A 23,981-nucleotide genomic window follows, 5' to 3' on the forward strand; every position below is an offset into this window, starting at 1 on the left:
CCTTGCTGGTTACAGTAATCTTGGTTGTAGATTTTTCCCTTTCAGTACTTTAAATATATCCTGCCATTCCCTTCTGGCCTGCAGAGTTTCTGCTGAAAGATCGGCTGTTAAGTGTCCGTGGTTTCCCTTGTATGTTGCTTGTTGCTTCTCCCTTGCTGCTTTTAATATCCTCTCTTTGTGTTTAGTCTTTGTTAGTTAGATTAGTATGTGTCTTGTCATGTTTCCCCTCAGGTTTATCCCGTATGAAACTCTTTGTGCCTCTTGGACTTGATTGACTATTTCCTTTTCCATGTTGGGGAAATTTTCAACTATAATCTCTTCAAAAGTTTTCTCATACCCTTTCTTTTTCTCTTCTTCTGGGACCCTTATAATTGAAATGTTGGTGCATTTGATATTGTCTGAGAGGTCTCTGAGACTATCCTCAGTTCTTTTCATTCTTTTTACTTTATTCTGCTCTTCAGAAGTTATTTCCACCATTTTATCTTCCAGCTCACTGATTTGTTCTTCTGTTTCAGATATTCTGTTATTGATTCCTTCTAGAATATTTTTAATTTCAGTAGTTGTGTTGTTTGTCTCTGTATGTTTATTTTTTAATTCTTCTGGGTCCTTGTTAATTGATTCTTGCATTTTCTCCATTTTGTTTTCAAGGTTTTTGATCATCTTTACTACCATTATTCTGAATTCTTTTTCAGATTGTTTGTTTGCCTATTTTTTTTTTTCAGGTTGTTTGCCTATTTCCTCTTCATTTATTTGGATTTCTGTGTTTCTAGTTTGTTCCTTCATTTGTGTAGTATTTCTCTGTCTTTTCACTATTTTATTTTTTAACTTACTGTGTTTGAGGTTTCCTTTTCCCAGGCTTCAGGGTTGAATTCTTTCTTCCTTTTGGTTTCTACCCTCCTAAGGTTGGTCCAGTGGTTTGTGTAAGCTTCATATAGGGTGAGATTTGTGCTGAGTTTTTGTTTGTTTGTTTTTCTTCTGATGAGCAATGCTGAGTGAGGTGGTAATCCTGTCTGCTGATGATTGAGTTTGTATTTTTGTTTGTTGGTTAGATGAGGAGTCCTGCACAGGGTGCTACTGGTGGTTGGGTGATGCCAGGTCTGTATTCAAGTGGTTTCCTTTGTGTGAGTTCTCTCTCTTTGATACTCCCTAGGGTTAGTTCTCTGGTAGTCTAGAGTCTTGGAGTCAGTGCTCCTACTCCAGAGGCTCAGGGCTTGATACTGAGTTTTGCGTGGTTTCTGTATATTCTTTTCCTCTGGTCAGGTCCTCCTACCTGCTCTCAGCCAGTGTTCTGCATGCACTTCTGTGTCTGAAGGTGCATTCCTGATGTATCCGTGGAGAGAGATGTACTCCATGTCCACCTACTCGTCTGCCATCTTGTTCTCCTGTACAGAACCTTTTTAATGGAATGTAGTCCCCATGTTTATTTTTGCTTTTGTTGCCTGTTCTTTAGGTGTCATATCCAAAAATATTGTTGCCAAGTCTGATGTCTAGGACATTTTTTTTTACATTGGGTGTTTCTGTTTTTTTAGTTACACAGTTTCAGCTCTTACATGTAAGTCTTTTAAGTTTCAGCTTTTACATGTAAGTCTTTAATTCATTTTGAGTTGGTTTTTGTATATGAGGTAGGATAAGGGTTCTATTAATTCTCTTGCATGTGGCTGTCAGTTTTCCCCAACATTATTTATTGAAGAAATTGTCCTTTCCCCTTAAGTATTCTTGGCAGCCTTGTTGAAGATCAGCTGGTCACATACATCATGTGGGTTTATCTCTGGGTTCTCAGTTCTACTCCATTGGTCTGTATGTCTGTTTTATGCCAATAGCATACTTTTTTGATAACTATAGCTTTTCAAAGTAGTTTGGAGTCAGGAAGTGTGATGCTTCCAACTTTGTTCTTACTCAAGATTTCTTTCGCTATTCAGAGTCTTTTGGTTCCATGCAAATTCTAGGGTTGTTTGATGTACTTATGCAAAAAACGCCATTGGAATTTTGATTAGGATTGATTGCATTGAATCTGTAGATTGCTTGGGATATTTTTACATGGAGATTTTCACAGTATTCTTCTAAGCCAAGAACATGGGGATATGTTTTCATTTATTTGTCTTTAATTTCTTTCATCGGTAGCTTCGGGTTTCTAGCTTACAGATCTTTCTCCTTTTGGTTAGATTTATTCCTGGGTATTTAATTCTTTCACTTGCAGTTGTGAGTGGGATTGCTTTTTTAGTTTCTTCTTCGGATAGTTTGTTGTTAGTGTACAGAAATACTGCTGGTGGTGTATCACAAGTCAGGTAGGCTTTCTTCCTTATTCTTCATTCTTTTTTCTTTGTGTTCCTCTAGCTGACTAATTTCACATGACCTGTTTTCGAGCTTGCTGATTATTCCTTCTGCGTTGAATCTGCTTGTGCCCTGTGGTTTTCTCCTTTGTGTCCGATTTTACCTATTTACTGTTTGCTTGTTTGGCTATTGATTGCCTCCTTCTAAGAGCAAAGACTGCCTCTTTAAGGCTGAGTAAGCAGCTCTACTGGGGCTTCCCAGGTGGCTCAGTGGTAAAGAACCCCCCTGCCAGTGCAGGAGATACAGGAGACATAGGTTTGATCCCTGGGTTAGAAAGATCCCCTGGAGAAAAGCATGGCAACCCACTCCAGTATTCTTGTCAGGTGAATCCCATGGACAGAGGAGCCTGGCGGGCTATAGTTCACCAGGTCACAGAGATCAGACGTGAGTGAGCACACAGCACACACACAGGCAGCTCTGCAGCCGTGCTCAGCATGCAGGAGGTGTCTAAGGAGACAGTGCTGTCCATTCAGTATGGACTTGAATGTGTGCTCGGTAGAGCCCTTTCTGGATGAAGGGATGGAATGTGACTGTGGCTTCAAGGCCTATTTGTAATTTTCAGTCTCATTAGGTCCATTAGTTTTGTTTGTTTTGGTTTGGTTTTTTCCTGATGGGGGATAGATTTTGTTGAAGCTCTTTATATAAAACATGTACTCTGTCTTTGTCATCAATGTTTCCACTTTGTCTTTGCTTTTTGATGGTCTTTAACTTTGACTTTTAAAATGCAAGTGTCTCTTGTTAGAAAATCCTGCATGTTTTATTATTATGCCATGCAAATCTATATAGTACTGTCTACAAACTCTTTAGTTACTTTATTTCCTTTATATTTTGTTATATTTTTAGCATCTTGTCTGCTTCTAGGTCACCTGAAAATCCTTTTTGAATTGAGACAAAAGCACCTGCTAAACTTTGCTAATAAATCTTACTCCTCAGGTTATTTTTTGAAACTATTTTTGTTTGAGGGGTAAGGGATTTTTTTGTTTCATTTTGTTTGCCTATATGATTTCCTTGTAAAGTAATTTTTTAATATTTGCTGTGATGTAGATAAATTACTATGTATATTGAAACCATTAAAATTGTTATACTGAATCAAGTGCTTGGTGAATTTAAGCCATTTTTCCTTTGCCTTTATGTAGGAGGGAATGAATCTCAACCAGAAAGCCAGGAAGACCCCCGGGAAGTACTTAAAAAGACATTGGAATTCTGCTTGTCTAGGTAAGGATGGTAGTGTTTTTCCAGCACCTGGTACCTAAGGTGTTGTGTGTTGGTACTCTGTATAGATATAGTACTTCACATGTTAACATCTGTGTCTGTACCTCCATCTGTAGGAAGTCAAGGTCTCCTATCACCATCCCCTGCTCCTGGAATCAGACTTCGGGGGTGGGGCTGTAGATAGTCAGTCTCACAGGTGATGGTATGGGTTATGCTGTTGGTTACTTTCCTGCTTTTCCAGCCTCTGCTGCAGAAGCTGGGAGGCCAGGGGTGGAGCCATAGCCTTTCTGACGGCTGTTCAGTCCGAACCACAAGCACTCTGGGCACCAGCTTTTCTTGGCTTTTTCACATTTTTCTTACTTTCTTATTCTCTCAGCTGGGTTTCCTTACTTTAAGAAGTTGTGTTTCTATTTTTAAAAAGTTTCTCAAACACTTTTTTAGAACAAAGATAAGCTAGAAATAATTTTTATAAAGATTTACTTGCTTACTGACTTTGTATAAAGTGCAGTACACTTGCTCTCTCTGCTTTCCCAGGTGTCTGACAAAATTGACCCAAGGTCAGAGAGATGGCAAATAACAGAACACATCGTACACACTCATTCCTCTCATGAAGCTTCCTTTTAATAAAGCTGTGAAAAATTTTTTTAAAAAGCTGTGAACTAAGAAAGATTGTCTTCTTTCTGCAGGGAGAACCTTGCTAGTGACATGTACCTTATATCGCAGATGGACAGTGACCAGTACGTGCCAATCACCACAGTAGCTAACCTGGACCACATCAAGAAGCTCAGCACCGACATGGACCTGATCGTCGAGGTGCTGAGATGTAAGTGGACTGCAGTCCAGGCTGTGTCGTCCATGGTCCAGATGGCATTTTTCTGGCCAGCGTGACAGTTAGAGGCACAGCCATTGGTGCTCAGGACTTGACAGCAAGTGGTGCCTTTGTCACCCTCGAGACTTTCTGACAGTCTGGTGAGGCGCACGTTGCACTGGGCGTCAGTGTGCTGTGGAGCCACAGCCTCAGGCGTATCCTACGTTATGGGTGCTGAGAGTCAAACGGGCTAGCGGGAAGAGTGTGAATGAAAGGTGCAGTCAAGAGCTCTTCAGGGTGAAGGAGCGTGCATGTGAATCAGCATGCCCTATCAGAGGAGTTCTTTCAAATTCCTGCTTCCTGCTGAAGTACTGGTGATATATTATTGTGTTGTTCCTTAACAGCAGATTGTGAATGAAGTTACTTCTTGGACATTTGGCGATGTCAAAGGGAAGTTTCACGGTTACTTCAGAGACCCATGGGAATTCAGGGAGGGTGGATATTTTAGGTGTGAACTTCCTGGTGCACTTTGCAGACAGAGGTTCCACAACTTTACCATTTTATTTGTTTTTAAAAGCCACTGTCCTGAGATATAATTGACACATCGTGAACTACATGTATTTAAAGGGTACGGTTGAGTTGATCATCCTGTGTGCACTAGCAAAAGCTTTACCATGGTCAGGGTTACAGACACCACTGCCTAGGGTCTCCTGGTGCCCCTGCAAGGCCTCCTTCACAGAGGGGCTATTCTAGGTTTTTTAGCAGGTGTGTGGTGGGGTCTCATTGTGGTTTTAATTTCTATTTATTTAGCACCCGATGACATCGAGCCATCTTTCAGGTGCTTCTTTGCTGAGGTGTCTATGCAGATGCTTCACTTCTGTTTTCTTTTTATTTTTTTAGTTTTCTTACAGCTGAGATTTGAGGGCCATGTGTATGTGTGCAACTTGAGATATGTGATCTATATTTAAGTCCTTCTTAGAAATATGGTTTGCAAATATATTCTCCCAGTCTGTGGCTTCTCTTTGTTCTCCTAATAGTGTTTTTTGAAAAGTAGAGTTTTGAATTGTTTATATAGCCCAGTTTATTAATTTTTTTCTTTTTTGGATCTTGCTTTTGGTGTTGTACCTAAGAAATCTTTGCTTGATCCAAGGTCACATTTCTGGGGTTTTCTCCCAGAAGTTCGTAGTTTTAGGGCTTACACTGTTAGGTCTGTGGTCCATTGTCAGCTGATTTTTGTATGTGGTGTGGACTCTCTACCCGCTCGCATGTGCATGTGCTGCCATTCCAGTCCATTTATTGAGAAGTCTCCACTTTCCCCAGGGCACTGCCTTTTGGCCAGTTGTCGGGGTAAACTCCCTGGTGGTTTCTTTCTGGGCCATGTATCTGTCCTCCATCTGTCTGTCTTGATGCCGTTGCTGCAGCATGCAGATGGTACTGGCTTCACTGTGTCATCATTCTTAGAGTAGTTGTGAATCTCCAGCTTGGTCTTAGCTCTTCTAAGTGCTTGGCATTTCCATGTGAATTTCAGAATCAACATTTTGGTTTTTCAAAAGAGTCTATTGGTATTTTTATTTGGGCTTCATAGGCTGGATTGGAATGTATTGTCTTAAGTGTTTAGCATAGGTGTTATTTCTTTCTTAATGTTTGGTAGGATTTTCCAGAAACCTTGTGAGCCTTGAGCGTTCTTCTCTCATAGATGCTACTTCTCAAACTTGAGCTTTGGTGCTAAGGAATGTTTCAATTTTATGTAGCTTGTCTAATTTATTAGCCTGAACTTTTTCATAGTATTCCCTTATCATACTCTCAAATTAGTGAACCTATCATGAAATGACGATTCCACTCCTGGGGATGATAATGTGTGTCTGCACAGGGGCACACAGCTCTGGGCCCTGATTGTGATGTTACTGTGTGGTGACCCAAGTCTGCCTGTGGTAGACTCTCAATAGAGTGACTCCAGAAAATAAAACCTAACAAAAAGGAGATAGGTAAAAAGCTAATGATACCTGAGTTGAGCCTGTCCCCATGCTGGCTGGGAGTGTTGACCCTTGTTTTGACGGTGGACTGTGGTCGAGGAAGATCCATCACCAGGGGAGGCTGAGGGAAGAGTGTTTGGCAGCTTCTCTGAGTTCAGAATTAAGCTGTAAGAAGACGGGACTTATAGAAAGGAGAAAGCCTTTGTTTTGCATTGTAATGGGCTTGGGTAGTTTAAGCTGTGGAAGGCCTGTGTCACAGAGTTTCTTCCATCGCAACTCCTTCAGGACTCCCCAGAGCCCCTAAATGTAACACGTGAAATTGGTCTGAACCTTTCTATAGGTTATGTGTTAAATTGTCACAGATTTGATGGTTTCCCCATTGTGTACAGCTTTCTTTAATGTGCCTGGCAATATGGTATATGTCCTGCTGGAATATCTCCATCACGTCGCAGTGGAGTGCAGATGGTGGATTTATTTTAATATCTGTGTACCATCCGTTTCTCTTCTCTTTACAGCTTTACCTTTAGTCCAAGTGGATGAAAAGGGAGAGAAAGTGAGGCCAAATCAGAACCGTTGCATAGTGATACTACGTGAGATACCTGAGTCCACCCCTGTAGAAGTAAGTCATTTCTCCTCAGAAAGACGCTTGGATTTTGAGGGGCATGTTTTTTCCTTTGTTCTATGATTTTTAGGGAGATGTATTTGAAACCAAAAATACGTACTATAACACTTTTTGGTCTCAAGATTTCACTGTACATTTTACATTAAAAAAAAAATAGAGTTTATGGTAACTTCAGTATTTACAAGTTAGAAAGAAAAAAGGTTTCAATACTTACTCATTTTGAAGTAAAAATAGTAAACCACCAAGTTGAGACAGAGAACACATTCATTCAACTCTCAGAGCAAGTGTTTTCACGGTGAGGGGTGCTGTGCACACCAGTGTGGCTTGTGCTCAACTTGAGCCAACATGCCAGTATCCATGCGTTTCTCAGTCTAATTTGGTGGTTGATTTTTTTCACTGTAGGTAATATTTTTCTATTTCTTTGTGCGCCTGGCAAATTTGGGATGGATGCCAGGTGTTGGGGGTTTTACTTTCTTGGGTACGGAGTATTTTGTGCTCCTTCCTGTGCATGTTCCTGAGCTGTTTGCGACTCAACTTCAGTGACTTTGAACCCGTGGGAGCAGATTGGCCTCACTCTGGGCCAGTGCTTTCTGAGGGCTCCGCCTGTGGTCCCTAGTGAGCTCCGTTTTCCACTCCGGCTGCTAGAGACTCTCCCTGATCCTGGAGAACTTGGGCGGGGGGTGGTTCTCTCCACTCCAAGTCACTGTGTCCTAAGCACAGAGCCCTGGGGGAACCCCCTGAGCTCTGTAGCTTTGTACCGGGCCTGTGCCCACCCTCCTGGCACCACAGCCTGGAAGCCCCACCCATGAGTCAGGTGCTCTTAGACCATCTGTACCTGTTCTTCTTAAAGAATGCTGTCCCGCACAGCCCAAGGTACACTGTCTGAGAGCCATTATTTCATATATTTTATCTTTTGTTTGTACTTATCTTATGTGGGAAGGTAACTCTGGTTAGTCTCAAAAGTCCAGCTCATTTATTGATTTCTTAAATTACCTTTCTCCCACTCTAAATTGTGTCCTTGTTAGCCTACTGGTATTTTCCCGTTAATTTAATTACTGGTCTCTTGGGGTTTGGGAGAGCTGTCAGTGGTTTGTGAGCTTATTTCCTGTGGCAATGGTAATTCTGGAAGCTATGTCAAATGCCTCAGCCACCGAGAGAGCCCTGGACTTCGGTGAGCTGGGGTTGTCTTTTCAGCGTCTGTCCTTAAGAACAGGCCTCGTGTTTCTTTAGTGAAGACAAACGGTGCACAGTTGAGAATTAATTTCTAACTTCTGTTTCCTGTAGGAAGTAGAAGCACTATTTAAAGGAGATAACTTACCGAGATTTATAAACTGTGAATTTGCCTATAATGATAATTGGTTTATTACATTTGAAACAGAAGCTGATGCACAACAGGTAAGTTCTTCCTTGTGCACCCCCTGCCCCATACCCTCTGTGAAGTGCAGTTTACCAGCACTTTGCAGTCAGTACACGATAGGGCTCAGTGTGGGCACAGGGGTGACGATTGGCTGTGAGTTCAGTTCAGTCACTCAGTCGTGTCCGACTCTTTGCAACCCTATGGACTACAGCATGCCAGGCCTCCCTATCCATCACCAGCTCCTAGAGTTTACTCGAACTCATGTCCATTGAGTCAGTGATGCCATCCAACCATCTTATCCTCTGTCATCCCCTTCTCCTTCCGCCTTCAATCTTTCCCAGCATCGGGATCTTTTCTAATGAGTCAGTTCTTCACATCAGGTGGCCAAACTTTTGGAGTTTCAGCTTCAACATCAGTCCTTCCAATGAACACTCAGGACTGATCTCCTTTAGGATGGACTGGTTGGATCTCCTTGCAGTCCAAGGGACTCTCAAGAGTCTTCTCCAACACCACAGTTCAAAAGCATCAATTCTTCGGTGCTCAGCTTTCTTTATAGTCCGACTCTCACATCCATACATGAGTACTGGAAAAACTATAGCTTTGACTAGATAGACCTTTGTTGGCAAAGTAATGTCTCTGCTTTTTAATATGCTGTCTAGGTTTGTCATAGCTTTTCTTCCAAGGAGCAAGCATCTTTTAATTTCACAGCTCCAGTCACCATGTGCAGTGAACCTGAAGTGCAGGGAAATCCTAAATAGGTGTGTGTGTGTAGACAGTTTTGTAACAGTGTGCAGAGCATAGGCATTATTTTCTAAGGACATGTAACACGGGCAGCCTAGGAAAACTGGTTCTGTTCTTATCTCTGTACAGAGAATGATTTCAATATTTGGAAAAGTGTTTGAGAAATTTGTACCTAAGTCTAACATTGCCTGGGCAGCCTTGTGTTACGAGGTGCATGAGAAGGCATTGAGGAGCCCTGTGGGAGGCAGGAGTTCAGACAGCTCCCTGCCGTGGAAGGAAGCATCGTGTTCAGAGGAAGCACTTGCCTGTGTAGAGGAACAGCCATGGAGTGTGAGGTGTGCATAGTGAGCCTGCAGAGCCTTCAGGAGAGAGAGAGAGAGGAGCCTGAAAGACAAGTTTTATCTGAATGGAGGGAAAGAGAGGGACCAGGAGAAGCAGGGTGATGGGAGGTGAGAGAAGGCAGGTGTGTGGAGCAGGCGGCAGCCGCCTCTCCAGCCCCCCACCAGCGTGGAGAACATGGCATGAGGCCGACTCGGGGGATGCAGAGCCCTCAGAGCTACATAGGAGAACTTGGAGATGAGCAAGGAGCTGCCTAAGCAGTGACTTCTGAACATCGCAACGCCGAGCCATGTGATTCTGAGTGCCCATGGGGTTATTACTTAGGAGTTTGGTGTTCTCCTGGGTGAGGACTCCTGGCCTAGGGTCTGTGAAATGCTGTGTGCTTTCTGTCAACACTTAAATTATATACAGATACTGCTCGTGAGAATTTTTTTCCTTTTTTCTCTTTATTGATGGGTAATCAATTTATAACATACTAATTTGAGGATTTGGGGTAGGGGCTCCATAGGTCTTACCAGGTCTTTTAAGGAATCCATGACCCAAAAAAAGTGAAGAATCCTTGTTCTAGGTCCTATCCACCATATTCTGACTACATAATTGCTTACTTGAGGTACTGAATTAATTGTAGGTTCATCTTATAAGATTAACGCAATGGTATTATGGATGATTTTGTCCTCAGGCTTACAAATATCTGAGAGAAGAAGTCAAAACCTTTCAAGGAAAACCAATTAAGGTAAGCAAGACCATTGGTTACGCTTTACCTGCAGATCAGTGTCCTTAAGTATTCAATTAATAACAGAAACTTCTGTGTTTTCACACAGGCACGGATAAAGGCAAAGGCAATAGCTATAAACACGTTTTTGCCAAAGAATGGCTTTAGGCCTCTGGACATGAGCCTCTACACACAGCAGCGCTACACGGCGTCGTTTTACTTACCTCCAGTCTATAGTCCCCAGCAGCAGTTCCCTCTGTACAGCCTGATAGCTCCCCAGACGTGGTCAGCGACACACAGCTATCTTGACCCGCCCTTGGTGAGTAGGCCTTGCTGGAGCTCCTGTCGCAGACCCTTGGTGCGCTGGGCGGTAGATGCCCTTCTCTAAAGGGATGCCAGTTCAGATGGCGGGTGATAGAGACTTTCCTCTAAGGGGAACGCCAGTTCAGATGGCTGGCGGTAGAGACCTTCCTCTAGGTTGATGCCTGTTCTGGTGGTGCGGTCAAATGGGCCTTGACACTCCGTGGGGGGTTTTCAGTTTCACTGGAAGATAAATAAAGAGCTGCAAAAACTTGAAGAAATCGCTGATGATGCAGTCCCCATCCTTTGCCCATTTGCCTCCCTCCTGTCATGTGTTTCGGAGAAGGAAATGGCAACCCACTCCAGTACTCTTGCCGGGAAACTCCCATGGACGGAGGAGCCTGGTAGTCTGCAGTCCATGTGGTCGCTAAGGGTCGGACATGACTGAGCGACTTCACTTTCACTTCTCACTTTCATGCATTGGAGAAGGAAATGGCAACCCACTCCAGTGTTCTCGCCTGGAGAATCCCGGGGACGGGGAAGCCTGGGGGGCTACCGTCTATGGGGTCGCACAGAGTCGGACATGACTGAAGCGACTTAGCAGCAGCAGTTATGTGTTTCCTCTCCTAGCTATGTAGCCCTGAGAGCAGCACAACATGTGGTCATGAGCTGTGGGATAGCTGGGTCCTTCTGAGCACAGAAGGGGTGCAGTGGGACGTGGTTTGAAGGGGAAAGTGGTGTTTCCTAAGCTTGTGACAGTCCTGAACAATGGAGGACGGATGGCAGGCTTCAATGTGCTTTGCCGATGCTCGGTTTTTTTGCAAACGAGGGCTGTGGCAGTGTCTATCACTCTCGGGTGAATGGTTGCTCCAGAGGATGCCTACTGTGTGCTTTTGTCTCTAGTTGCGTTTGTCCTTCACCTCCGCATCAGTAGTCTGGACAAGTGGCTGGTCCCTTTGGTCTGGCTGGGCCATGTGAGACCCAGCAACTGCTCTAAAACAGGTCGTGTCATTGTGAGCAGGAGCAACGAGGTGGGGCCAGTTAGTTCTCAACAAGTTGTGTTACCAGCTGCCTTAGCAACCAGTTTATTTTTATTTAAACTCTTGAGCACACTTACTTAAATTCCATAGTTTTACGTGTAAAATGGCACTTATGAAGTGATTCATCTCAAGTGTTCTTCCATGATTTACAGTCTTCAGAATCTAGTTCTGGTATGATGGGTATGTTTCTAAGAACTTCAGAGATGCTAACACAGCTTTCACTGCATCTTTCTCCCTCTTAATTTCCCTTTTGTTGGTTTCATTTTCTTTTAAAATTTCAAATGATTTTGTTTTGATCTTGAACTGTTTCTGCTGCTGCTGCTGCTAAGTCGCTTCAGTCGTGTCCGACTCTGTGCGACCCCATAGACGGCAGCCCACCAGGCTCCCCTGTCCCTGGAATTCTCCAGGCAAGAACACTGGAGTGGGTTGCCATTTCCTTCTCCAATGCATGAAAGTGAAAACTGAAAGTGAAGTCACTCAGTTGTGTCCGACTCTTCGCGACCCCATGGACTGCAGCCTACCAGGCTCCTCCGTCCATGGGATTTTCCAGGCAAGAGTACTGAAGTGGGGTGCCATAGCCTTCTCTGGAACTGTTTCTAGTTATCCTATTATTATAGCTTTCAGTTGGCTCTAATTAAGAGGAATCGCCAGCTTTTTTTACTTTTCCTTTCATTTTAATGTAGGCGGGAACTGCGTGGTACTTGGGGGTTAAGTGCCTTGGATCAATCAAGGAATGTTGTTTACACAGAAAGTGTTTGAAACCACAGTTCAGAATCCAGAAAACTGGAGTGATCCCTCTTCATCTTTTTTTAAAAAGAACCATTTCAACACTAAGTTTTATCTTATTTTTGTGACTATATTTTTTAAAACAATTGGCTGATATTTAAAATTCTGCACTTAGGCTTTTTTTACATTTTAAGATTATATTTAGTATTGTTTCTTTTAAGGATACTTTGACCCTGTTTAATTTTTTTCTGACATAATATGTTAGTATATTTGTATATAGTATATTACCATGAATTGTGAGTTGGGGCATAATTATGAATGACCTGAAAATATGATACTCAGAGCAAGACTTACATGCAGGTGAGGTTAAAACAGCCTCTCAGAGGCCATGATTATGACACAGATCCTTGACTGTCCCTAGGATTGAGGACTCTGATGGACTTTATTGAAGTCACCAGGAACGAGGAGTTGCTGGCTTGGTGTTGGTGCAGTGGGGGTGTTGGCCTGGGCACTGGGACTCTGGAAACGAGCCAGTGGGTCCCGTGTTCCGCCTGTGCTCAGCGAGGGAGGTGGGGGTCAGGGGGTGGGCTTCTGGGCAGGTGCTCCCTTCCATGTGTGTGAGGCAGATTCCCAGGGCTTGTTGTGGGCTCTCAGGACACCTTGGCCATTGGCAGTCATCCTGCCCAGCGCTCTTCTCCGCGGTGAGCGCTCCAAGTGTGATGTGAACATCCACTACCAGATTTAACCAACCTGAAGTCTGTTTTCTAGGTAACGCCATTTCCAAATACTGGATTTATAAATGGGTTCACGTCTCCAACCTTCAAACCTGCCGCGTCTCCTCTGGCTTCACTCAGACAGTATCCTCCAAGGAGCAGGCAAGTTTGTGAAAGGGGAATGCTGCAGTCTTTGCAGTGTTGTAACAGGAGGTTGCTGCCACACTGTGCACTGCCAAAGGCTAGCAGGTGCGTGTGATCATACTCAGTGGTCACACTAAGCAGAGAGGCTGTGCCCTGGTCACTGACGGTGGGTGTGACAAGCAGCCCTGCCCATTGGGGTGAGAGACTCAAGCACGGAGCTCCCTGCTGTGCGTGCCCTGGCGCCCCGTGGGGACGGGTGCACTGCCTCTGTGCATGTCTGCTTTTCATTCAGATGTAGCTGCAGCCACGCAGAACATTGATGCTGTGTTTAGGTTTGCTTTACCAGACATATCGTTGCTAATATTTTTCCTAAGTAGAGAGCAGACTTCTGCTCAGCTGTTTCTGTGTTGGCACACCTGTTTCCTGACACCATGATCATTTGGGAACTGAGCGTGCACAAACATTTCGTCTGCAGGAATCCTAGTAAGTCTCACCTGCGCCATGCCATCCCCAGTGCAGAGAGGGGGCCTGGGCTGCTGGAAAGTCCTTCCATATTTAACTTCACTGCTGACCGCTTGATGAACGGTGTGCGCAGCCCACAAGTGAGGCAGACGGCTCAGCCGCGAGCTCGGCTCCAGAACCCTCCGGCTTTTGCCAAGAGAGACGTGGGGCTCGGGCGCGTGGAACAGAGCAGCTTCGAGTCCTCCCCGGGCTTAGGCAGAGGGAGGTGAGTGCTCATGATTTCTGTTGGACAGGTACTGTGGGCACTACTTAAAACTATTAGTCGTGTCAAATTCCGTGAATTTAGATGTCCCTCACAGAAAATCAAAGGGAAGGCTATAGCTATCCAAGGTCTTGTATAGTCACTCAGAGGGTTACTTTTAGAGTAGAGACTTGGCTGGTCCCATTGTGGTGACAGGACATGGTTCCGTGGGAACCGAGGGTGGGCCAGACCCTGGGTCCTGGTCATTAACGTGTCGACCCTGGCTGGGCAGCTGTATGGATTGTCAGACCATGGAAGCCGTCAGGGCAGTGAAGTGTCTTGGTGCCCTCAGGCCTGCGTGACATCCATTCGGAAGGTTGCTGGGCTTAAGCTGAGTTTGGGGAAGGGCACTGAAGCCAGCAATTTAGACCTTGAACCTTGGAAACATGACTTGGGAACCATGGAGTGAAAGGCTGGCAGACAGGAGAGGAAGCCCCGTGTGGTTCAGTGGAGTGAGGGCTGGGGGCTTGGGAGTGGACCAGGGCCTGGGTACTGTGCCTTTGGATGATCAATCCGATGGATCGTCATTGCTGTTTTTTTCACAATTCACCTTTATAGCTCCATGTTGGATTTTACACATCTTGCCACTCCAGCTGAATGGATGTTCGAATATTCATATCATAACAAAAATTCTAAATTTAAATCAATGTTTTCTTTTATATCCCTATCTAGACCTCACTTTTACTTCTTTATTATAAAATTTTTGTTTTGCTTAAAATATTGGGATTTTAGAATCTAAAGCATCTGTAGTAGATTACAAAGTCGTGAAGACTGAACGTGCATGCACACACTGTGCTCCGTGAAATCTGTTTCCAGTGGAAAAGGTCACAGTCTGCTGCTTTCCTCTTCTCTAGGAAGAGCTCCTTTGGTTATCGGAAGAAGCGGGAGGAGAAGTTCACAGTGAGTACCTCAGAGCCCTGCCGCTTTTGCCTGACGTTTCAACCCCGCTTACACTGAACAAGCATGAGGTTTGACGAAGGTGTGAGAAAGAGCTTTTAGACGTGGTCCTGCGGTTTTCTCGCCATGTGGTGTCGGCTGGGTGATAATGGCCCCTTTTGATGCTCTGAAGAGGAGGTGATGGCTGGTTTCCTGAGAAACCGCTGGCTGCTCTGTGCCCTGTGCAACACACAGGTGCACCCAGGGGCGCCTTGCACACGTGTGGTCTATCCACACGCATCCAAGATGGGTGCTTTCTGTGCAGGTAACCAGGTAGTGGTGTACTTTGAAATCACTGGGACCATGAGTTTGGACAAGCAGAGTGAACGTCTCCCATGTAGGAATTAGCTCATCAGTGTTTTTCATTCAAAATATTTTACTCTGTACCCACTGTGTAGAAAGCATTCTACACAGTGCCTTCTACTGTAGCTTACGGTCAGGACAAACCCAAAATCAGTGATGGGCGTACAGGGGTGACTGTGTCTGCTTAGTGACTGAGCAGCTTCCCTCTGGGTGACACTCTGCAGGGCTCTGATGGGGGCGAGCACCTGGCAATGTGGGCAGTATTCTTGTGAATGTGGGCTCTCTATGCAGAGCTCTTCACTTGGAAGCTGGAGAAGACCCTGAGGCAGTTCCCCAAGCCATTGAGTTATGCATTCCCCTTACAGGACATAGCTTTTATTTGCATAGAGTTTAGAAAGTGCTCATTGGTAATAAGTGAACATCCTGATTTTACCATATTTGTCAGTTCAGTCTAGTTTTTGGTGACTCCTTTGGTAAGGCAGTTTGTGTCGGTTCCAGTTGGAATGCATGAATTCCTGTACATTTGGACCAACAGAACAGGCATCTGTCTCTTGAGATCCCGGTCACCCCACAGGAGTCATCCCCCTGCTCACTGTATCATCTCCAGGGGGAAATGTATCCTATCGCCGTGCCGGTCTCGTTCTGTGTCGTGTTCCTGATCTGTGTGTTCACGCCTGGAACCACTCCGATGCCCACGCACGTGGTGCAGGTGTGTGTATTCGACAGTGAGCCTGTCGCTACACTGGGTGTTCTGAGCACCTGAGAAGCTTGGAGGCAGGTGGCAGACATGAACTGGAGGCTAGGCCACGCTCCCTAGGACCAGGGATGGCACTCATGCCTTACCTAAAGCCATTCAGACTCTAAAAATGTTCAAACGCTGCCTCTTTGGTCCTAAAAGCCAGGTCTTCCTTCCTAGAAATGCTCGTCTTTCAAAAAGCTGGGTTCACCTCAGAAACATGCAGAGCTTTAAAGTGAAGCCTCTGAAAATTGCTTTGAGGTGAGGATGACCCAGCATGTGCTGGGCTGCAGGGCACAGTGCAGCCTGATTCGGAGGGCACGGGCGCAGCAAGGTTGGCGGCCTGTAGGCACCAGTGCCGCGGAGGAGACACGGCCAGAGGCCCAAAGCATACTCGGGCAGTGGTCAGCTTGATTTCATCCTTGACCTGGGCTCCTGAGCTCTACCACAGTTTCTCTAGATTTTGCTTCTGTAGAGATACCTGTTGGTGTTAAGTTTTTGGGAAATAGTGGCCTTTCCTGTGAAGTAAGCCCCAGGAGAACATGGATTCCTGTACAAGTAGCCCACCATTCAGCTAAAAATACCTGTGTTCTCCCCAGTGTAAGCTCATGTCCCCTTTCCGCCCCATCTCTCTCAGCTCAGGAGCTGGGTGCTCAGAACGGCTGCTGGTATGCTGACTAGGGGCGTTCCAGTAAAAAAATACATCGCTGCCTTTCTCCTGAGGTCTTGGACTTAAAAGTTTTACTCGAGTATTATGCTGAGTTTACGTTCTTGAAGTCAGGGAGTGTGATAGAATCTCTTATTAAATACCATGCTTTTACATGCTGATTTAAAAATATTAGGGGTTTCAATAAGTTAATTTTCAGATAACTAAAACCCCCTCTCCCTTTTCTATTGAACTTTTTTTAATGGAAATCCTTGTGAAATTTCTAACATAAGTTATACAGAGTTGAGAGCGTGACTTTTGTTTTCTTCTACTTTCTCCTCTATTTCTTAGATTATAGATTCTGCTGTGGTAACACAGAACTTGGTGGAGGTGAATAAGGTTAATGTCAAGATGCAGGCTCTTGGGACTTTGCTGTGTCCCACTGGTCTGTGTCAGCTGCTTGGAGATCTGGGTGTCGCACACACCCAGCTCTTACCACATGTTTGAGCGTGGCTGGCAGAGCCCTGCTGTTCATTCTGCCTTTTCAGCTCCACTTTCATGGATGAAGCTGCCTAACCAGGTGACCTTTGATAGGTGACCACGTTGGCAGGGTTGAGGACCTCAGAGACTAGGGAGGTGTTTCTGAGCCCCTCTTGCCCAGCCACCCTGGGCAACTGTACCGTGTTCCTCTCTTTCAGAGGAGTCAGACTCAGTCTCCAACGCCACCCAGACCGCCGTCCCCCAGCTTCGAATTAGGCCTGTCCAGCTTTCCCCCACTGCCTGGGGCAGCGGGGCATTTGAAGACGGAGGACTTGTTTGAGAACAGGCTGTCTGGCTTGCTCGCAGGAACATCCAAAGAAAGGGTAAGATGTCCGAGCCTGATGCTTGCCCCTGCTCTTCACAGGCATGCTGTGTCCACTTGTGGAAGAGGCTTATGGAGGGCAAGTGACCTCCCAGGTTTTGAGCGGCAGGGTCAGAAAAGAGCCCTGTGCTGCTGGGCTATAGAAATGCAGGTTGCGTCATTATTCTTGCTTTTTAGGACCTGCGTTCATTTTCCAAATCAGCAGAGTAAAAAAGAAAAATCTGAATCATGCCAGAAATAACATGTTTTGAATAATCTACATGAATAACCAGAAGCCTGAGCAACTTTACTGTAATACGGGGGGCTGTCGGTGACCTCCTAGGGATCACTCCTCAGCAGTGACTCCACCCTGGGAATGACGAGCACCGTGGGCCCCAGGCGCTCCCTGTGGCTCTGCTGCCGGCAACAGTAGAGGGACCGCGCTACTGCCAGAATCAGGGCAGGGGGGCCGGAACGCCTCGCCCAGCACCCCGCTGAGCTCTCAGCCTGGCTCTCTCACCACCATCACCCCCATGTCCTTTCCCCTTGCCACCATCACACCACCTACTGCCCCCGGATCTGAGTCAGAATCCCCCACTCTGGGTTGGGGAAGGCACTGCCTGGCAGACCCCATCCACAGCATCTGCACCTGGAGAGCCCTGCAGAGCCCGTCAGTGCCAGGCAGGGTCATGGTGCCCTGTAAGCCAGGTCTTTTTACTTGTCTCATACTGGTGCGTGTTTACTGCTCCTGTTTTTAGCCTTCGAGACTGAGAGGATTCCGCATTTTATTTTAGAGAGAAGCACTTACTAAACTTGATGTGCCCTGCACGTTACTGTATACCTTAAATTCCAGATAGTGATGTTTGAGGTGTCAGTGCCCCGTGGAGTGATGGCAGAGTTGGTGCAGCCAGTCCTAGCTTCACATGGACCCCATTCCCCTTGAGGTGGGCAGAGGAGCAGGACAAGCAGGCTTCTACCCTGTTTCAAAAATAGCTTTAAAAAAAAATTATTTTTACATTTCAAGTTTGTGCGAAATTTATCTTGTGTAAAGAATTGCTGCTTTTAAGAAGTCTGAGCCTGATTCCAGCTGGGAGGGCCCATGTCCCTGCTTCTCAGCAGAAGGCCTTGGTGACATGTAGGGCCCTGGGAGGCCTCAGATGGGACAGGTTCTGACAGCACAGCAGCACGCCACGTGCCCTGGGTGTGAGGGAGCTTTTACACAAAGGAGGCATTTCCACGCCCGTGTTTCCACCACCCTTGAGTACAAAATCGTGAGAGAGATGGTTCTTACGGCCCCCGGGTCGCTGTCACCACCTCCCCTGTGCCTAGGTAGCCATTCTCTCATCCAGGAAGAGGTATCTACCTGACCCAGGGGTTGAACTCTGTTCTCCTGGGTGGGGAGAGCAGTGCTGTTCCCTCCAGAGTTCTCACTTCTGAACTTTCTATCTGCTTTGAAGAACGAGATTTTGAGAAAAGGCCTGTTTGCAGTCAGGCTCCCTTCCAGCTCTTTATTTGCTCTATTGCCTTTTTTAATTAACAAATGACTGTGTGTTTGAGTGGTCACTGCCCATCTCCAGGTGTCTGCCTTAAACGAACGGACTAAGTCTCTTTGCTTCCCGTTGAGTCAGGAGAGTTCAGATCAGCTTTAAGGGGCTGCTGGTGAATTCAGGTGGGAACTGCCACCCTCACCCCTCAAGGCGCTCAGGTTCAGTCATTGTGGAGCTGTGCGCTGATGTCCCTGCGAGGCCGAGCCGTGCTGGACTCTGCTGGGGACTCTGCACCATAGATGTGAGAGTTCAGGTGCCGGCAGCTCAGATGAGTGCAGTCTGGTCCTTGTTGGGACAGTGGGTGTACCAGCCGCTGTGCTCGCACACACAGGAAGGCTGGAGACCAGCAGGGTCTCCCCAGAGAAGGGGCAGCTGCAGTGTCCACTCTGCCCGGGGTCGGCCCACGCCTGCTCCCGAAGACGGCGGACACCATCACTGTGTGTTTAAGATCATTGACAGAGACCTGCTGGACGTGCCTCTATGCGGTGATGAACTGTTCTTCGTGGTTTCAGAGCCTGAATGCAGACGTCAGCACGAACACTCTTCCCACGGTGCCCCCCCGAGAGCCCTCAGCTCCCTGTGCCGTGTCCGCAGCCTGCGAGCGCACCCCCTCCCCTGCCCGCCTGCCCGAGTAAGTCCGGCCGTGCCCGGGGCCCCATGCCCGGTGCCCTCCACGGGGCTGCCCGCTCATGTCCACTCATGCGTGTGCCCGGTGGCGTCTTTCCAGGGACGCCAAGGTGGCAGAGAAGCAGAGGGAAACCCCAAGTGTGGACAGACCACCTCCCGCCCTGGCCCTGAACACCACTGCAAGTAAATCGGTGCAGGTGAACGGTGCCGCCTCGGTACGTGCCCGCGGGGGTGGGGGGATGTTCAGGGGCTCCCAGAAGGGACGGCCACGCGCGTGCACAGCAGGCCCTCTGCACAGGGTACCCAGGCCTTGGGTGATAATTCCAGCTGACCGCTGTGGCTGTTCATCGTACGAGGAGCCACGGCTTCCAGCTCCTGTGCCTTGTGGATCAGAGGGCCCCCCCGTCTCCCACCCTACTGCTCTTCCTTTCATTTTTAAGTTACAAATGGTTGATGGAGATGACAGACTTTTAAGTGTCCTCTTCTGTCATTTAGCCTTCATGCTTCCACTTACCTAGAAACCCCCCCTCCCCTTTTTTAAGTTGTTACCTCTGACTTTCCTTCATCACACCTCCAGCCCCCCCCACAGGCCGGCCATCCTCTTCCCCAGTCCCGGAGGCCACGTGGCCGGCAAAAGCAACTGCTGCTCTCATTATTGCAGCTGCCTGGTGTCTGCCGCCTCTTTGGGCTTGTCTGTGCCTCGGAAGTCCCCACAGGCCAGAGGCTGGAAGGAGTTCAGTCGGCACTCTTCTTCTCTATGCCTTTTATCCTTTTATCCATTTTTACAAAGTATTTGTAGAGTGTCTTGGAGGGAAAGTTGTGCTCCAGGGGAAACTCAGTTATTGAAATGCAGGAACTCTTCATTTAAGATACTTCTGAACGTGGTTACAGTTGGAAACTTGCACCTCGGACTCTGTGAGCCTGATTCTCATGTGTCATCACACTAACCCCAGAGTTGTCCGTTTCCCAGGAATTGCGAAAACCCAGCTACGCAGAGATTTGTCAGAGGACAAGTAGAGAGCCGCCGTCTTCCCCGTTGCAACCCCAGAAAGAACAGAAGCCAAACCCGGTCGGCTGTGGGAAGGAAGAGAGGAAGGTCACGGAGAGAGAGCCCCCCGCCCCCAAGTCCAGCCCAGGACCACCCAAAGACCAGAGGAGGCCTCTGGGCCGCCGGCCGTCACCCCCGGGCTTGGGGCGGCGTCCGCACAGAGAACAGAGCCCCCCACCCAGGCCCCCTCAGTGAGCACCAAGGTCTGGGAGGGCTGCGAGGAGCTGAGGTCGCCACAACTAGGCACTGTCCCGCTCGGACGTGAGTGAGCCGCTGGCTAGGAGCTTGCAGTGTAGATGAGGCCCACAGGGTGCCTGCAAGTTATTTTTCTTCTATGAGTCGGATTTCCCCCCTCTTGAAAAAAATCTATTTTTCAGGATTTAATTAATATAAACCTTATTTTAGGTTGGTGCTTAACTGGAGGTGATGCATAAGTCTGATTTTTTTCAGGATAGAAAATGCATTTATCCTAACAAATTGATATTTTTTATTAAGCCTCCATGTGGCTATGAATGCAAGCTATATATATATAGTGAGTTTTTCTAAATTAAGCGGAACTATGCTACTTCATTTTTTAAAATAACTGGTTAGCAAGTGCGTATCTCTGCGATGTCCAGGCCGCTGGGTGAAGCTGAGGACCGAGGGAGGAGGACTGAGGTGATGCTGTGAGCGCAGCCTGGGGGAGCGGGCGGGGCTCGCCGGCCTGGGAGCTGCCCTTCACTCGGAAGCCTAACAGGTGGTTCTAGCATTTTCTAAGCAGAGTCCAGTTTTGGTCCACTGGGCGGAGTAAGCCTGCACAGCCCCGAGAGCCCTCTTGTCCTGCCAGCAAGTAACCAGCTCCTCACTCTAGTCTCAAGTGGCTGTTATGTAAGATAAACTCAAAGCACATTGTGAATAGAACTCAAATGAAATATAAACTTTGTAGCCCACTGACATGTTACCGCGAAATTGTACCCTGCCGTTTTGCTCCCGCAAGCAGGTGTGGAGGGCGTGGAGCCTGGCTTGCAGTTGGCCCTTCCGGCCCCCCTCCCGGGTCCTCCCAGCCACCGCCCCCCAGGTCCTCCCGGCCCAGCGCGGATCGTGGGGGAGGCGGTCGTGGTGCCCTCTGGTGGCGGAGGGTCCCAGCCCACTCTCCTTACCTCCAAGACAGGGTCAGTGATCCCTTCTCCAAGTGCTGCTCTCCAAGAACACGCATGCACTAAAGCTAGCAGTTGATAATAAAGTTTAACATAAATTATTTTGTTTTAAAATGCCTAAATTTTTTCTTTAAGTATTCTAAGCAGCAGACATTAAAATAAGAATATTTCCTGCTAAATGTAACCATACAGTTTATTCCACAAAATGTTATTTAATAAGACTGAGGGTTTTTTTTTTAAGAGATTATTTCCATCCAATATTTAAAGACTTGAATTTTATTTAAACTTGAAAATGACTTTGCCTTAACTTTTGTATAGGACAGCTTAAGAGTTCTGAGATGGGCCTGGGTTGGCATGAGTGGGGTCTGCTGTCACGGTGTCACTGGGTGAGCACTGTAGGAAGGACTAGCAGTCGTGTTTGTAATTTACTTGGAAGATCTTACACAGTTGATCTTTTTTCAGATTGTTGAAAAATCCTGTAAATGCAAATAGTCGATACTGTATTAAATATGTGCACTTGGGAGTGTGTGCTTTGCTTGTACAGTTGTAAATAATCAGAACATATTAAAAAGGTACCCTAAAGAGAAAAATCTGATAAAAATTGATATATTATAAATGTTACTATTGACCTGGATGTAGATAAACTCAATGTTGTGGTTTGAATATTATTTTAATTTGTTGAAGTTTTTTTTCTTTTTCTCTTGTACTGGTGTGTTGAACTGATTTCTGCCTCTTTGCTGCTGCGAAAGGGAGATGGAAGTCTGATTAAAACCTTCGAATGTTTTCATGCTCTTCTTAAAGTATGTTAAGTATGTACTAATCACAGCTAATTGTGAAAGCGTTTTCAAAATATAATCTGTAAAGTGGAAACTGGCAGGATCTGCAAGTGAAAAATAATCTCTTTAGAATCACAAATGGCTAATAAGCATGACACGCCTGCGAAGGAAAGCAGGCCCGTCTCCTGGAGAGCAGCGTCTTTGTTCAAAGGCCTGGACACCCACACGGTGCTCATGTTTCTGAGGCCCCTGAAAGGAGCAGGGAATTTACTTCATTGTAGTCGTGAGATTGCTGACTAAGAGAGTTTGAAATGATTGACCTATTCCACCGAAACCAGTGCATGCTATAGGAAGAGCTGGAGAGGCCCAGGACCCCGTGATGTGGCTGCTGGAGGAGGGAGCGATGCAGCACGTCGCCCCGAAGTCCACGCCCTGTGGAGCCCAGACACTGGTTTTCAGTAGCAGCAGGTTCCTCCCTGGAGGGCCATCCGCACTGTGTGGCCCTGTGATGGCAGCCGCGCCCCCAAGTGGTGTGACCCATCGGTCACATGAGGCCTCCGCTCCCGCAGCCTCGAGTCCAGACTTCACTTGGATGTCATTTTTATTGCATCCTTTTTAATTAAGCAAGGGTGATATGCCAAATAGCCATCTAATGCCCCCCAACCCCGCCTTTCTGAGGTTCCTGAGATTTTCCACTCAGAAAGCACGGGGGTGTCTGGCTTCCTGCCACGTAGCACCTCTCTGCGGGCAGTCCCTCAGGTAGAGTCAGAGACGGCGGCACAGACGGCGTTCTCCTCGGACAGTTGTGCAGTGTCGTTTGGAGAGATGTGGGGGAGAGCCCCGCCCTGTTTCACATGAATTTCGCACAGTCGTTGCTCTCTGAGAGTCCGTGTTGTGCTGTTTCTGATCAGGCCCTCCTGTAACCACCACTGGTGGTCGCTAGTGTGGCAAGAAATGTGTCATGTTGCCACGTGGTCACCACAGCGCCATGTGGAGCCCACACTGGGGCTTCGGCCTCGGGGCAGGCGTGGCCAGAGTGCATCCAGGTCCAAGGAGCAGTGGACAGTGGGCCTGAAGGAGCAGCCGTGGCGCCAGCTTGCAGGAGGACAGGGCCACGGATGCCTCGCCAGGGCTTCTGTTTCTGTTCTACTTTTTTTCATTAAGACTGGAATCAAGCTTATGTGTAAACTATTGGTAATTTAAGTTTCCTTTTGTGTCATTCAGTGTAAAACTGTCTAATTTGAAAAAATGTAGGTTATGAAAAATAAAGATTTAGGCACTGTTTGGGTTTTCTTTTGACTTTTTTAAAATTATAATTTTCCAGAATGCATTTTTTAAAAAAATAGTATTTTGTCTGATCCCATGTGTGTCGTGAGAATGAAGTCCGGGTTCCATCGTCTCCTAAGTCCTTGCAGTGGGAGTGCTGTGCCCCGTGCCTCAGTTGTCAGCCTGCAGGGTGGGCTCTCAGGCAAGTATTGGTAAGGACACAGTTCGTTAAATCCAAGGTTTACCACGAGAATAAGTATCCCTGTGTTGGGCTCTTCTGTTTCTTCTGTTAAATGGGCTTGTCTCAGGAGATGCCCACATAAAGTCACCTGGGGTAG

The 23,981-nt window shown here is 46.8% G+C and overlaps 1 protein-coding gene across 7 annotated transcripts in view; it reads left to right on the plus strand.

Moving 5' to 3' along the window:
- The window catches only part of LARP4B (La ribonucleoprotein 4B), a 95,686-nt gene extending 72,025 nt beyond the window's left edge, over positions 1–23,661 (plus strand). For 2 of the 7 annotated variants that reach the window (XM_081560677.1, XM_081560679.1), the window contains 14 exons: positions 3,468–3,546; positions 4,230–4,366; positions 6,840–6,943; positions 8,231–8,341; positions 10,063–10,116; positions 10,205–10,414; positions 12,930–13,036; positions 13,494–13,745; positions 14,636–14,681; positions 15,628–15,729; positions 17,101–17,265; positions 19,303–19,421; positions 19,518–19,632; positions 20,388–23,661. In XM_081560677.1, coding sequence (XP_081416803.1) covers positions 3,468–3,546; positions 4,230–4,366; positions 6,840–6,943; positions 8,231–8,341; positions 10,063–10,116; positions 10,205–10,414; positions 12,930–13,036; positions 13,494–13,745; positions 14,636–14,681; positions 15,628–15,729; positions 17,101–17,265; positions 19,303–19,421; positions 19,518–19,632; positions 20,388–20,660 — 1,874 coding nt within the window. In that variant the 3' untranslated portion in view covers positions 20,661–23,661. Of the gene's footprint in view, positions 1–3,467; positions 3,547–4,229; positions 4,367–6,839; positions 6,944–8,230; positions 8,342–10,062; positions 10,117–10,204; positions 10,415–12,929; positions 13,041–13,493; positions 13,746–14,635; positions 14,682–15,627; positions 15,730–17,100; positions 17,266–19,302; positions 19,422–19,517; positions 19,633–20,387 lie in introns of all 7 variants that reach the window. The other 5 variants (XM_081560678.1, XM_081560680.1, XM_081560681.1 and 2 more) reach the window with 4 other exon arrangements.
- Positions 23,662–23,981: the final 320 nt, after the last annotated feature.

The sequence above is a fragment of the Giraffa tippelskirchi genome, chromosome 13 (assembly GCF_054371585.1).
Source record: "Giraffa tippelskirchi isolate mGirTip1 chromosome 13, T2T-mGirTip1v1.2.pri, whole genome shotgun sequence".
NCBI classification, from domain to species: domain Eukaryota; kingdom Metazoa; phylum Chordata; class Mammalia; order Artiodactyla; family Giraffidae; genus Giraffa; species Giraffa tippelskirchi.